This window comes from Ostrea edulis, chromosome 3 (genome assembly GCF_947568905.1).
Source record: "Ostrea edulis chromosome 3, xbOstEdul1.1, whole genome shotgun sequence".
NCBI lineage: Eukaryota > Metazoa > Mollusca > Bivalvia > Ostreida > Ostreidae > Ostrea > Ostrea edulis.
Genome location: NC_079166.1, coordinates 80262016 through 80275019, shown reverse-complemented (window position 1 = coordinate 80275019; position 13004 = coordinate 80262016). Strand labels below are relative to the sequence as shown.

At 34.5% G+C, this 13004-nt stretch overlaps 1 protein-coding gene across 1 annotated transcript; it reads right to left on the bottom strand.

Annotated features, from left to right (window-relative positions):
- Positions 1–382: 382 nt before the first annotated feature.
- Positions 383–4951, bottom strand: LOC130052914 (uncharacterized). The gene is made up of 3 exons (XM_056159129.1): positions 4761–4951; positions 3445–3529; positions 383–2176 (listed from the first exon to the last, which is right to left on the bottom strand). Exons 1-3 carry the CDS (start codon positions 4900–4902, stop codon positions 1768–1770), a joined length of 636 nt encoding a protein of 211 aa, XP_056015104.1. The 5' UTR covers positions 4903–4951; the 3' UTR covers positions 383–1767.
- Positions 4952–13004: the final 8053 nt, after the last annotated feature.

Here is a 13004-nt window from a genome sequence, read left to right as displayed (position 1 = left end):
TGTGTTAGTTATTCATTACTGAGCATGTATTCAGTCTTTTTAAACTTAAAATGTTCAATAATAAAAAGGCTAAAAGGAGCAGCCTAATGCTATTTGAAACAAGTGATAAAACCACACACAGTATTTACAGTATAAAATTTAATCATACACAAATATCTTGATAATAAATATGACATTCACTTTAAAGTTATGATAGCTCTCAATCTGAAAGTTTTATTTTGTTGTAAATATGTGCTATTATGATAGTTTTGTATGCAACTTTAACCATAGTCATTGATAAAATCAAAATTAAGTTCAAGATTTCATAAAAATAAGGATTTTGGTTCTATTGAATATAAAGCATTATATATAGAAATCAATTTTTGTTCGGGAAGACAATAATGTAATTTTACTTTATTAAAAGCCCATACAATTTTGCAACAAAAAAAATATACACCAAAAACTTAGAGGTAGCATTACTATAATGTACAGTATATCATATCAATGATACTGAATTTCCAAATATGGTTGTAATTTACAAAGATTAATCAAATATATGTCCAAAATACATTGGCATTTAAGACATTTCAAGGCTGTGAAAAAATAAAACATTATGAACTTGTATAGGATTAAACATTCTTTTTGAAGAGTTTATCGATGTGTAAACTCCGGACATTTTACTCACAAACTGAATAAAAGTGTGAAGCACTTTTATGTTAAGTTTGTGAGTAAAATGTTCGGAGTTTACACATCGATAAATTCTTTTAAAAGAATGTTTGATTCTTATAATTCCAATTCATTCACTTTAGTAACAATTTAAAAATTTGAATAGTTTCCTCGCACTATGTTATTTGTTTTCAGGCGTGTATGAATATATCGCGTTTTCGGATTTATTGATGTGTAAACAATCGTTCAGCTTTATTTTTGTCCAATCAAAACAGTTTTAACTTATAACATTGGAATTATTACATAATATCATATTACAATATGTTAATGCATGCATCATTAACATTAGTGCAGCTGACTAGAGTTTAAAATTTTAGCATAACCGTCAGTTATCATCTTTATCTTTGATAAGGTCAGATCTCAGATTAACCAATGCAGCACAAACAATCAAGTAGTCACTGAGTTTATTAACAGAGGTAACACGAACTACCTGACTAAGTATGCGGAACACTTTTAAACGTCTAATAGATCGTTCCACATGAATCCGTACAGTGGCAATTCGTCTCGTCTCTGTTACATCCTTTTCTGAAAGTTGGTCTTTACCTTTCGTAGAAGCTTGAATATTAAGTTTCACTTTCAAGGGAAAGAGTAAGTCATCAATGGTAAAATCTCGATCCGCCATAATTTCATCCCCAGGAAGAAGGTAATTTAAAATGCCAGACTCTTCCACAATTGCTTTATCACTAGATCTTCCTCCAAAGCCCTTAGATATAAACATAATCTGTCCATGTGGTGCGATACCAACCAAATACTTTCCTGTGTTGTTGGACTTGTAGTGGCTGTATGTTTCTCCTCTTGTCTTCAAGTTTTTTGCTCGTTGGATGAAATTTCAGCGCAACCAATTATGACTGTGGTTGTTGGATAGTTCTCACGAAAAGATTTTGGCATGGTGGCTCTAATTGTTTCACGTGGAAGCCAAACAATTAAATTTTTCAGTTTTGAAGCCATAAAAGAGAGTCTTTGATTGAAAATGGTGCACGCATAAGACTCGGATATTCCAAATCTATTGGCAAGATCTGCAAACAGTAGATTAAGCCTTAATTTCATTAGCACCAACACAACTTATTCTGAAACGGGCATGGTAAATTTCAATGGGTCGTCCGTATTTTGCATTACACTCACAAATGTTCTGAAAGTGTTTAAAGGCAGTCCTGTGTATAACAAAGCTAAGGAGTCAGATGATATGTCAGCAGTAGTGAGGCGTATATGCAGAGTGCTACAGTTTACCCCTTTGTCCTCGGTCTCACTGGGTCTCGTCTGTGTTCCTGTATTCCTGGCTCCTGAAATGCACGGCCTAGCATATTCATGCTCATGTAGTGTGGGATCTATCCACTGTGTGCCTGCATATCTGCTTTCTGTTATGCTCGTCTGCGTTGAAAAAGATGTCACCGTTGGTTCAGTTTGAATAATGTTGAGAGTTTCAACATCATCTGCAGCAGCAACCACCTTTTGTTGCTTTTCATGTCCACTCCTACAATATAAAGTGTACATTATAGCATAAAGTGACAAAAACAAAAAACCTATCTGTATGTAAACCAATACATGTGGTATTGTACTGTGTATTAATTTACACTTTCAGAGTTTTTTAAGGTCTTGATTTCAAGGGTCTGGGCCTTTCCAATTGGGAGAAATAGTAACAATTGCATGAAATTTGGAAAAATGTTCTATGGATCAAAGAAGTAGGGGGGAAACCAAACCAGTGCATTAAATCTAAGGAATAATTGGCCTCCCTCTGACTTATATTTAGGTCAAAGCTTACCTCATTTCCTCATTTAAATAGGCAGAGGCCACAAAAAGGTTTACTGAACAATTTTGAAGCAAAAATTGTAATCTGTGGGCTTTTGATGATTGATGAACAATTAAGTGTAACCTGGTTTGATTTTTTTTCTATTGTTTGGGAATTTTAAAACAAAAATTTGGAGGAATACTTGTTTTTTTAACATTGGAAAGGGGCCTTATTTTGGCCCCCTACAAACCCTGATTTTTCATGAATTGTTTCAGTGTGTTGTATTTATAATTTGGGAATAGTGTCTCATATGTTGCACAAAAATAACACCCCAAAACACTGAAACAGAAAGTGAATTATCCATCAAATCCTTCTGATGAACTGATTCAAGAGTGAATCAGGAGTGCTATAGATCTAGTGCATGTACTTATCTTTAAACAAAAGGCCCAAGGGCCACATCGCTCACCCGAGTCACCTTGGCTCATATTTAAAGATTTTCCCTATATATTTGTATGCAAAATTTTGACCCCCCTCTTGTGATCCCATCCTACCCCTTGGGGCCATGATTTTAACAAACTGAAATCTGCATTATGTCAGGAAGCTTTCATGTAAATCTCAGCTCTTCTGGCTCAGTGGTTCTTGAGAAGATTTTTAAATTACCCCACCCTATTTTTGCATTTTTGTGATTATTTCCCCTTTGAAAGGGACGAGGCCCTTCATTTGAAAAAAAATGAAAGCTCGTTACCCAAGGATGTTTTGTGATAAGTTTGGTTGAAATTGGCTCAGCGGTTCTTGAGAAGAAGTCGAAAATGTGAAAAGTTTATGACGACGACAGACAAATTTTGATCAGAAAAGCTCACTTGAGCCTTTGGCTCGGGTGAGCTAATAATATATATATATTTTTCAACCTCTAATATATTTTCATCAATGACAGTTCAAAAATTTGCTTTACTTGACATAAAATTGGCTTATATCTGCTCTATGATCAATTGGAGTCAAAAAATAATACATACCCATCTGTTCCCACCATCTCTAATTTCTGTGCAACAAACTTTCTGTTTAGAAGTCGACGGCCAACTTTGACGGGAGCTTTATAACCTACAATGCATTCTTAAAATATAAATATATAAAAGTTTACACAGATATAGTATCTACAGCTATAATAGAATTACATTCATGATTATTTTTTTAATAAAAAAAGTAACAGACTTGGAATACATACTTCTTTGTTACACTTTAATTAAGGCCAATTTAACTGAATTAGTAGATTATCATCTGGGGTCACAAAATATATGGGATGGGTTGGAGGATTTTATTTTTTTGAAAAAAAAATCGAGGTGGACCCTTTTTGAGGGGCTGGTGGGGATAATTTTAATTGGCCTAATGTAAAATACTTAATCTGACTGGCCAAGAAACAATTGACAAAACATGTTTCACCTTGAGAGTAAAAAGCATGTGATCCAGGGTAATATTTATCTTGCAACAGGAAACATTACTTGACAGGTGATATTGTAAAAATTATAACATACGTCAAATTTGAGCGTGTACGGTTCACTGTAGATTTGTAGAAGATGCCATTTGAGCGCTTTGAAAAATTGAAATATGATATTATACATGTAGTTGATTGAAAATTTCATCCCTCGAAAACCATTGTCAATCTCAGATCAATCTACATGTAATTAAAATCAGCTCTTCTCTAACCGTTCCAGTGTAACAGTTAGAGAAGATCTGAGACTGAGTTTAATTGAATTGATCTCATATGTACCTCAATTGACAACAGTCTGATTGACAATGGTTTTCTCAGGGTACAATGTTACCCTCAAGTTGCTCAACTATATGCAGTATGGCCCTAATTAGAATTACCAACCTTTAGATGTGTTATTTTTACTCAAAATAATTGTAATATTTGTATGATGTTTTAATATTTATACAAACACAAGTTAAAATTGTCCTAGCTACTAACTCAATGGTCTTAGTATACAATCTTACTATAACAAAGACAAATTTTGAATATAACCCTATCTGTCAAGCTGTTGGTAGTCTTTGAGTTATGATCCAAATTTTGCTTTTTCGAAAATAGTTCAAATTACACATAACCTTTCATAATTGCGGTTAAATTTCTTTCATATCAAAACATAATTAACCAAGTTCTTATGCATGTGTACACACTGAAGAGATATATGTCAAACTCTTTAAAAAATATTATACTGAAACGTGGTGGGTCATAATATTAACAGGCCTACATGCAGCGGGGTGAATGTGTAGACAGGCCTGGTCTTCTGTACTTTCTATTTTAAAACTATATCATACAGCGAAGTTGTAAACAAACCTAAATTCAGACTGCTTGCTGGGTTTCGTGCTGTTGGTCGCCCGTCAATAAAATGCGTTGAACACACCAACAAATTCTTTGCCAAATCGTGTCGATGTAATGCCCGCTGCCATTTCAGTTTCTCTTCTTCTATTTTCGGCATCGTGTGTAGGCTGTATGGCACGACGCAGGGGCAATCTTTGTGAGGAATGTCACCATGTTCTTGGTATATAGACTGCTTCTATAAATACAGTTTCTTTCTGTTATTAGTGCAGTTAAAAACCGCACACGATTCTCCACCTCCACCTGTGTACATTTCTAAGGACGCTCACGGTTTTACGGTTGTAATGGCAGATGCGTCACGTGACCGATAATGTCTGTTCTCAGCAACTGTGACGTAATTGCGGGGAAAAGTTGTGTATAGGTTATAGCGTATACCCCCGCCCCGGATGCAGAAGATCGGCATTCGAATCCCGGCCGCGACAGACCCAAGTCGTTAAAACAGGTAGTGACAGTTTAATTGCCAAACGCTCACCATTAAGTGTGAATGTCGCGGGTCCTCGGAAAAATAGCGTAAACTGACCCAAACCAGGTTATACTCGTATAATTTGCCCCAGAATTAAAGTCATTCCTTATAATTTAATACAAGAGACAAAGATGTTAACCTTCGTTTATCAAAATGTACATAAACTCGGAAAAATACAAGTTATTTTGCCCGGTGGCGCGTAAAAACAGGACTACGCAAAACGAATGCCTCCAAAGATATAAAAATTATTTTTATTGTCTGGCAAAGTTTTCAGAAAATAGTAATTTTTTGCACGTGTACGATTTCTTACGATTTTATTTCTCAATGTTTAAAGATGTCGACTTTTTACGTATATTTATATATGGAAATAGGGAAAAGTAAATACAGCCTGTAAAAGTAGAGGAAGTTTCCTTTTTGATGGGCCTTTATTCGTGTTATAATTCTAGGTAGTTTTTATATTACGATAAAATAAAATTGGGACATGCTGTGCGGTTTTCTTTAAAATTAGCGACAAAACGTCGTCGCTAAAAGCACACATATGTATGAAATAATCAGCCATGTATTATCTGCTTTTTTTTTTTAGAAAGCATAGAACCAATATTGGTATATAACAGTTACACAACCTACATGTAACGTCAAAAAACACCTATTGAGAATGTTACATCGGCAGAGTAAAAAACATAAATAAAATACTTAAAATTCAGATATAAACGTTATATTAGTTCGGAATAGTAATATTTTCCCCATGCCAAACAAAGAAAACTAAAAAGAAGTTCGCATATATAGGCCTATACTTTTATTTTTCCGTGATCGGGATCGCGGGCCTCGTGGGGTTTTCTGAAAGTGTGCACGGGGAACACACGTGTTTCCGTCTCAACGAAAACAACACAGCTTCACTGTGACTGTCACAGCGAACGCTTGTATTTTAGATCTTTAAAACGACCTGATGTCAGAAAAAGATACCCTGGATCTCCTGTTACAAGATGACCTAAACGATCATGTATTCAGTATATGGATGTAAATATACGTTCATGTAGCCACATAGGCCGAATAGAAAAAATTGCAGTTTTGTCATGTTATGAAAAATTCACGATTAATTAAAGCAAATTGATGCCATAAGTTTCCGTTTCGTGAAAGAAAATATTTATATTTTATGATTTCTAAACCAAGTGAATAACACCCAATTGTTTATTAAGAGCTGACATCATTTAATCTGTCCTGGCACGGCATTAATCCGTCTGATTAACACCCCCCTTTTTCTAGAATTTTCTCCTTACCTGACTCGCAAGTGTAAGAATAGGGTGGATTTAGTGTGCAATGAGAAGGGGGATGGGGGTGGTTTTAATCAGATTGGGCATTCATGACCGCTGGTGAGAAGGCTATTTTTCAGGATTTTTCCATGTTTATAAGAAATTATCTTTCTATGAAAAGAAAACACAATCTGTTAAGAAAACACATATTACGTCATTGTAATGGTAGAATTTATTATCATAATTTGAATTATTTTCTTCATATTGTAACAGAAATATAAACGAAATATGTATTTGGGTCGAAAGGGGGAGGGTTGTTACGTAACATCAAACAAAGTCTGACTATGACAGGCTAATGAAAAATCATATAGATTTCTCTTTTATCGAAATGCATGTATTATATATACACTTACTAGCTTATGACCGTAAATTACATGTGATCCATACATGCTGGTACTGGTATGCTATGAGCTATGATCTTCCCTAGATTTTCTCTAATTTCGACTAAATGCACACCCCATCAGAGTACCATGCAAGGGGATTTAGACACTGTGTACCAAGAAGAACCAATTTAATTCTACTTTTATATCTGGAGTCATATACTTTCCCTCGGAGTTGCAATATTTTCGCTGGACCAAAATTTCTTCAGTATCCCCCTCCCTGTATATGCTAGGCATAATGCTGGCAGCTACATGATGGATATCTTTTTATCATTACGCACTCTGCTACACTCGTAATATATAATAAAATATTACATTCGTTTCTAACACATGTACGCAATCCCCTACCAAATGTCACTTCAAATCAGGACATCTCTATCTTTAAATAAATTTGAGCTGTACTTCAGTACGAAGATGTCCCTTGCTAACATGAAACATATTTTGCTTTAAAACATAAACCAACAATTCTTATTGTAATTTCTTTTCATCTTTAAAGAAGGATATTGACATCCCAATATTTAATGGGAAGTTCCCAGGTATCGTTCGCTAGTGACAGTCTACTGGCAAAGCCAGACATGCATTGGACGGATGCTTACATGTATATGAAGGACACAGGGACACCTGATCCAAGAACTGTGGCATTTCATTCGTAGCAACAGCCTGACATACAGTTGGTATGACTTTTTGAGGTTAGATATAGGGTTAAATCTGTATATATTTGGTTAACATTCAAATAAATCCAGATAATACATTCACAAATGGAATCATGGCGGCATGGTACACTGATATGCGTGTACCATTTTACTGGTTTTTACTTTTACTGCATTACTAGGTATCGCATACATACTAAAAGATACACAAAACGGAAAATTATTATTCTTTTTATAATTATAAGCTATGGCAAGTTTTCTAAATGCTGATAAATAAGGTATGGTGGCCAATACTGATTTTATTTGCAATTTCCTTTCAGATATGGGACCCGATTATTCAGAGAACTGCATATTTTATGAAACTGTTTTTGACAGAAGATTTGGTTTTCTCCATCTGTATTGCCACCAACCGTTATGCTGAGATGGGGGGGGGGGTAGATTGTCATTATGCTTCCCAAGGAAGTTTGCAGCCTCTCACTGAAGAGGAATTGTACAGGTATTACTATTTTTAAAGTACCGATATTGTGACAGTGATTTCCAGTTTAAAACGAATAATAAAAAGATCATCTTTTCCAAAATTAATCTTGCTGTGCGTCTAACACATTTATCAGATGTGTACTACAATTACCTCTGATAAAATTTCATAATTAATTAAATGTATACTAGTAATTTTCAGAGGGCCTTGACTATAGACAACATTTACAGAGCCAATTGAGAATTCAAATGCTCTGACGATACATTAGTATTTAGGGCTAAGTATTAAGAAATTCTTCTTTTTTCCAGATTTTTGGGCATTATCGTATACATGTCTGCTGTGAAGTTCCAGTCGATAGGCAGATATTGATCAATGTATGCCCTTATCGGAACAACCCAGTACAGTGTATCAAGGATGATGTCTAGAAATAAGTTTTAAGAGGTTGAATATAAGAACATTTTTGTTAAATATGATGCACTTACATTTAAATCTAGATATTGAAAGTAAGTACTTGAACATTAGTATACGTTGAACTTGGTGAGGAAAAACGGAGATTACTTTTTGATAACATTTGATAAGGTGATGTTGCTTAGCAACCAAATATATTTGAATGCAAAAAATTAAATTATTTTAGATTAACAGATCTTTGTTTTAATGTTGCAATATTTATTCTAATTAGTGGAACATAATGACAAAACGTCATATTATTAGAAAATGATGGACAAGTATATAAAGTACGAAGTTTCCATTTGATGACCATTGACCTTAATTCTCATCATCATAGTTTTTGTTAAAAACCCTTTTAAATGATTAAGATTTATTCAAAGATTATATTTTTAAAAGAATGTGACATTTACTAAGCATCATTCAACGTAGTTATGTTTAAATTGTGTCGAATGTATGCAGAAAGGCAAATTATGGTCAAAATTGTACTATGAGTGTTGTTACTTAGCAACCAAAAATATTCGTTTGTCAATATAATTGATTAATTTCATTGTGATGTTTTTGTAGTATTTTCAAAGGCACATCAGCTCATACATTTATAATTTCCTATTTTTTACTCTAATCTAGTGATAGGGGTCGTAATATATACATTTCAGAGAAAAAAAATTGCAAAAATGTACATTTATATGACCTTTGACCCCGTAGACCTTTTTGAGGTCATGGGATACCTTGACAAACTTTATAAAAAAAAAATCCCTCTCCAATTCCTAACAAAAGCATATGTAATATGTCTATCCCAAATTGTGATACATGCAGATTTAAGTGGATGTAAATATATTGTCATTTAGTCTTTCAAAACCTCTAAAATGTGCCGGTAGAAAACGGGTTAAACACGGATGTTCCGAGTTCCAATAGGTGTGACACGCTAAAGAACCCTCACTGCCCAATGTCCGTAAGCGCCGAGCAAAGACCTAAATTTGAAGCCCTTCGTCGATGTCTCCATATGAGTGATAAATTCTGGAGAGCGACGTTAAAACAAGATGTAATCAATCTTAAGGAGTAAGAAATCGCATCTGGAGTCATTTTGAATTACAGATTGTACCGGGAAACATCCTGTAATTACAGATTGTACCTGGAAACATCCTGTAAATTACAGATTGTACCGGGAACCATCATGTAAATTACAGACTGTACTAGGGACCATTCTGTAAATTACAGATTGTACCAGGGACCATTCTGTAAATTACAGATTGTACCAGGGACCATTCTGTAAATTACAGATTCTACCGGGAACCATCCCATAAATTACAGACTGTACCATGAAACATTCTGTAAATTACAAACTGTACCAGGGACCATCCTGTTAATTACATATTCTACCGGGAACTATCCTGTAAATTACGTATTATACTGGGAGCCATCCTGTAAATTACTTGTAATATTCATTCTGTGCAACTCACATACATGTATATCTTCATACTCGACGAAAGAAGATGGACAAGCTTGGTGAACATCAAGTCTATTCAAAACTGGACACAGAACATGAATCAGCAGGCAAGTTCACGACCCTTCCCTAAGATATGTCTTAAGATATATCCTGAGATACATAACTTAGGGGAAAAGGTAGGAACATCATGATCAACTTAGGACACGTTTTAAGATATTTCTCGACGATATCTTAGGAACACCCTAACTTAGGACGTCCTAACTGACTTTGGAACATTCTTATTCCTTTACATGTATTTATACACATGATATCCGTGGCATATCTCCGAGTGGACAATTAAAATCCATTACTTTGAATAAAGAAGAAAAACAAACAAATATACTTAGGACACTCCTTAGTCCTAGGGTAGCTTCATGAACATGCTTGCAAGAGTTTATTTACAAATAGATACGCCTACAGTACCGTGCTAAAGTGTTGTGTAACGGCTAGTCCAAAATTAGATTGTGTACAACTATCAATAATAAGATATGTATTGATGAACTTAATCATCATTTGATCTACTTAAATGTGTAAAGAATCTTTGTACATTCATATCGTAATGATTTATATACGGGAACACGAATTTCCTCGATGCGAAGTACATGGCAAGAACAGTCCTTAATAAATAAGAGATTTTACTCGGCATCCTTACCTGACATAACACTGGCATCATTTCCTAAGTGTTTCCCTTACATTTGTACCATCCTATACCCCATGATATATCTATAACACAACTTATTCCCAAACTGAATAAATCTCCCATCTCTCCAAATATGGCGCTAAAACATGCGGTACCACGAGAGTCGCTCGTGCTGTAATTCGGCCCTCTTCAACCGTTTGCTATAAAAGCCAGGCATTTGAGACCAAGAGAGGAGAAGAGAAGAGAGAGACTTAAGATACACTTCTCACTATAGAATGGAGCCTGAAGAGCCCAAGAGGATGGTAATTAATCAATTATCACTATTGTAATGTATTACCCGGCTAGGATTTGGTGCCACTCTTTTGTGATTATTAGTCTTTGATCCGGCTGTACTGTTGCATCTATCCGGGTGTCCCATTGAACCCGGTTAACTTTATATACTATTCGGGTTTCCCACATTTGATGTTTTATAAATATTATCATAATTTAATATTTCATTAAATTTATCTATATTAATTAAGCCCATCTCGTGTTTGGTTTTAAATGATTCAAGGTAGATCTCAGAAACAGGAGACCCACGCATAAAATTATTGTAACCCAAGTCATTGACGGACGAAACGTTACAATTGCATTAAATATTTCATATAGCGTAAAAATGGAAAGCAAGATCATACTTCAAAACAAAATATGTATTCAAAATTATCAAAATAAAAATTGTTTTTAAGGTTGCATAGTCATGTACATATGATATTTAGCGAACGCACAAACAATTTCACTGATGTCTGGAGTACCCGATTTCACAATTACACTGGTGTTTAGAGTACCCAAGGTCACAATTACACTGATGTCTGAAGTACCCAAGGTCACAATTACACTGATGTCTGGGATATCCAAGGTCACAATTACACTAATGTCTGGAGTATCCAAGGTCACAATTACACTGATTTCTGGAGTATCCATCACAATTACACTGATGTCTGGAGTAATCAAGGCGTATTGCAACGCGTATATAATTGATACGAAGTTGTAATTTGTCCACAGTAGCCGTAACTTAATGTTGGAGTTAAAACAACTTTTAACAAATAGTGCGTATTTTACACGGCGAAATTGGAAAGTACTTATTCAATCGAGGCGTATATTAGCATGTAATATTTGTATATACATTTATTACATATTTACATGTAAGATTAAACACATCGTATATGTTTCATCTAGCTTGTTTTAAACATGTGTAATGAAACTTTCAATATAGCGAAATGTACACGGAGTTAATACGTTTAAAAGCGACGATTTGAACATATTTTAATTGTAAGTGAATTTACAAATGGATTGCGCAGACGCACTTAAAAGACAAGGCGTTTTCTCACACATGCATGCACATATACTGTATAACAATCTAGTTTGGTATGCATTGTAAAACGGTCACTTTAAATAAGATATAATCTAGGGTAAGTTGATCGATCAAACAAAAACAAATAATAACGTCCGCAGCATACCTAGTTATAAACACGACCACTATGCTTAATAAAAGTTTGTTAAATAGTAAACAAATATTGGTTTACATTATTACTAAAACAATCGTCACCAAAAGAGAAAAGGATAATACCAGTTGCTTACTCCAAATAAACCATTAGAAAAATATTTTTGGCTGCTTTATACCTAAGACATGCAATAACAAGTATTGGTATTCATCTTTGAGTTTTCCACAAGTACATGGAGGACTATTAGTGATGTTACAACAAATAATGTCAGAAGAAGACATCAAAGCGTTACTTTCTGTTAGTTTCTGAAACAAATCACTTTCCCTTAGCGTATCGTTGTAATGCACTGCAGCATCTGTTTTAAACGCCCAAACAGCGTGTATTGGGAACTCAAATTCAGTTTGACGGAAATAACATTTCTATATAATATTGCTTGTTGTTTAATCCGATATTCATTTGACTTTTATCCCCGTTTGTATGTTGTGACAAGTGCAGGAAGACACATGCAAGAATATAGTCTGAGTCCGAGGAATCTCGAATTACTCGTTATAAAGTAATGCTTCTTCACGACATGCATACTAACAACCTGGATGTGTGGAAAATGCTATATTTTACAAACATTTTTCGACCGATCAGATCAAGTTATTTTGAATGACAGTATAATGCCACGTTGGCACACTAAAATTGATCGATTGAGTGTTATTTAAATTTCGACCCTGTTCAGGCTATGGTGATTATGTGTGTAGGTTTTTTTATTTTACCAAAACAGACCTTTAATTTAAACTGAATTCAAAATCATGGGTTGACTGATTTCTGTTTATACATTGCAAAGTAAAGGGTAGCAATTGCACAAAATAGCTCAATGTAAGATAC

Excerpts from the sequence above, each read along its gene's own strand:
- LOC130052914 (XM_056159129.1), bottom strand. The coding sequence starts at position 4,902 with ATGCCGAAAATAGAAGAAGAGAAACTGAAATGGCAGCGGGCATTACAT. Across the intron at positions 3,530-4,760 it reads AGCAAGCAGTCTGAATTTAG|GTTATAAAGCTCCCGTCAAA; the intron begins GTTTGTTTACAA and ends AATGCATTGTAG. Across the intron at positions 2,177-3,444 it reads GAGATGGTGGGAACAGATGG|GAGTGGACATGAAAAGCAAC; the intron begins GTATGTATTATT and ends TTTATATTGTAG.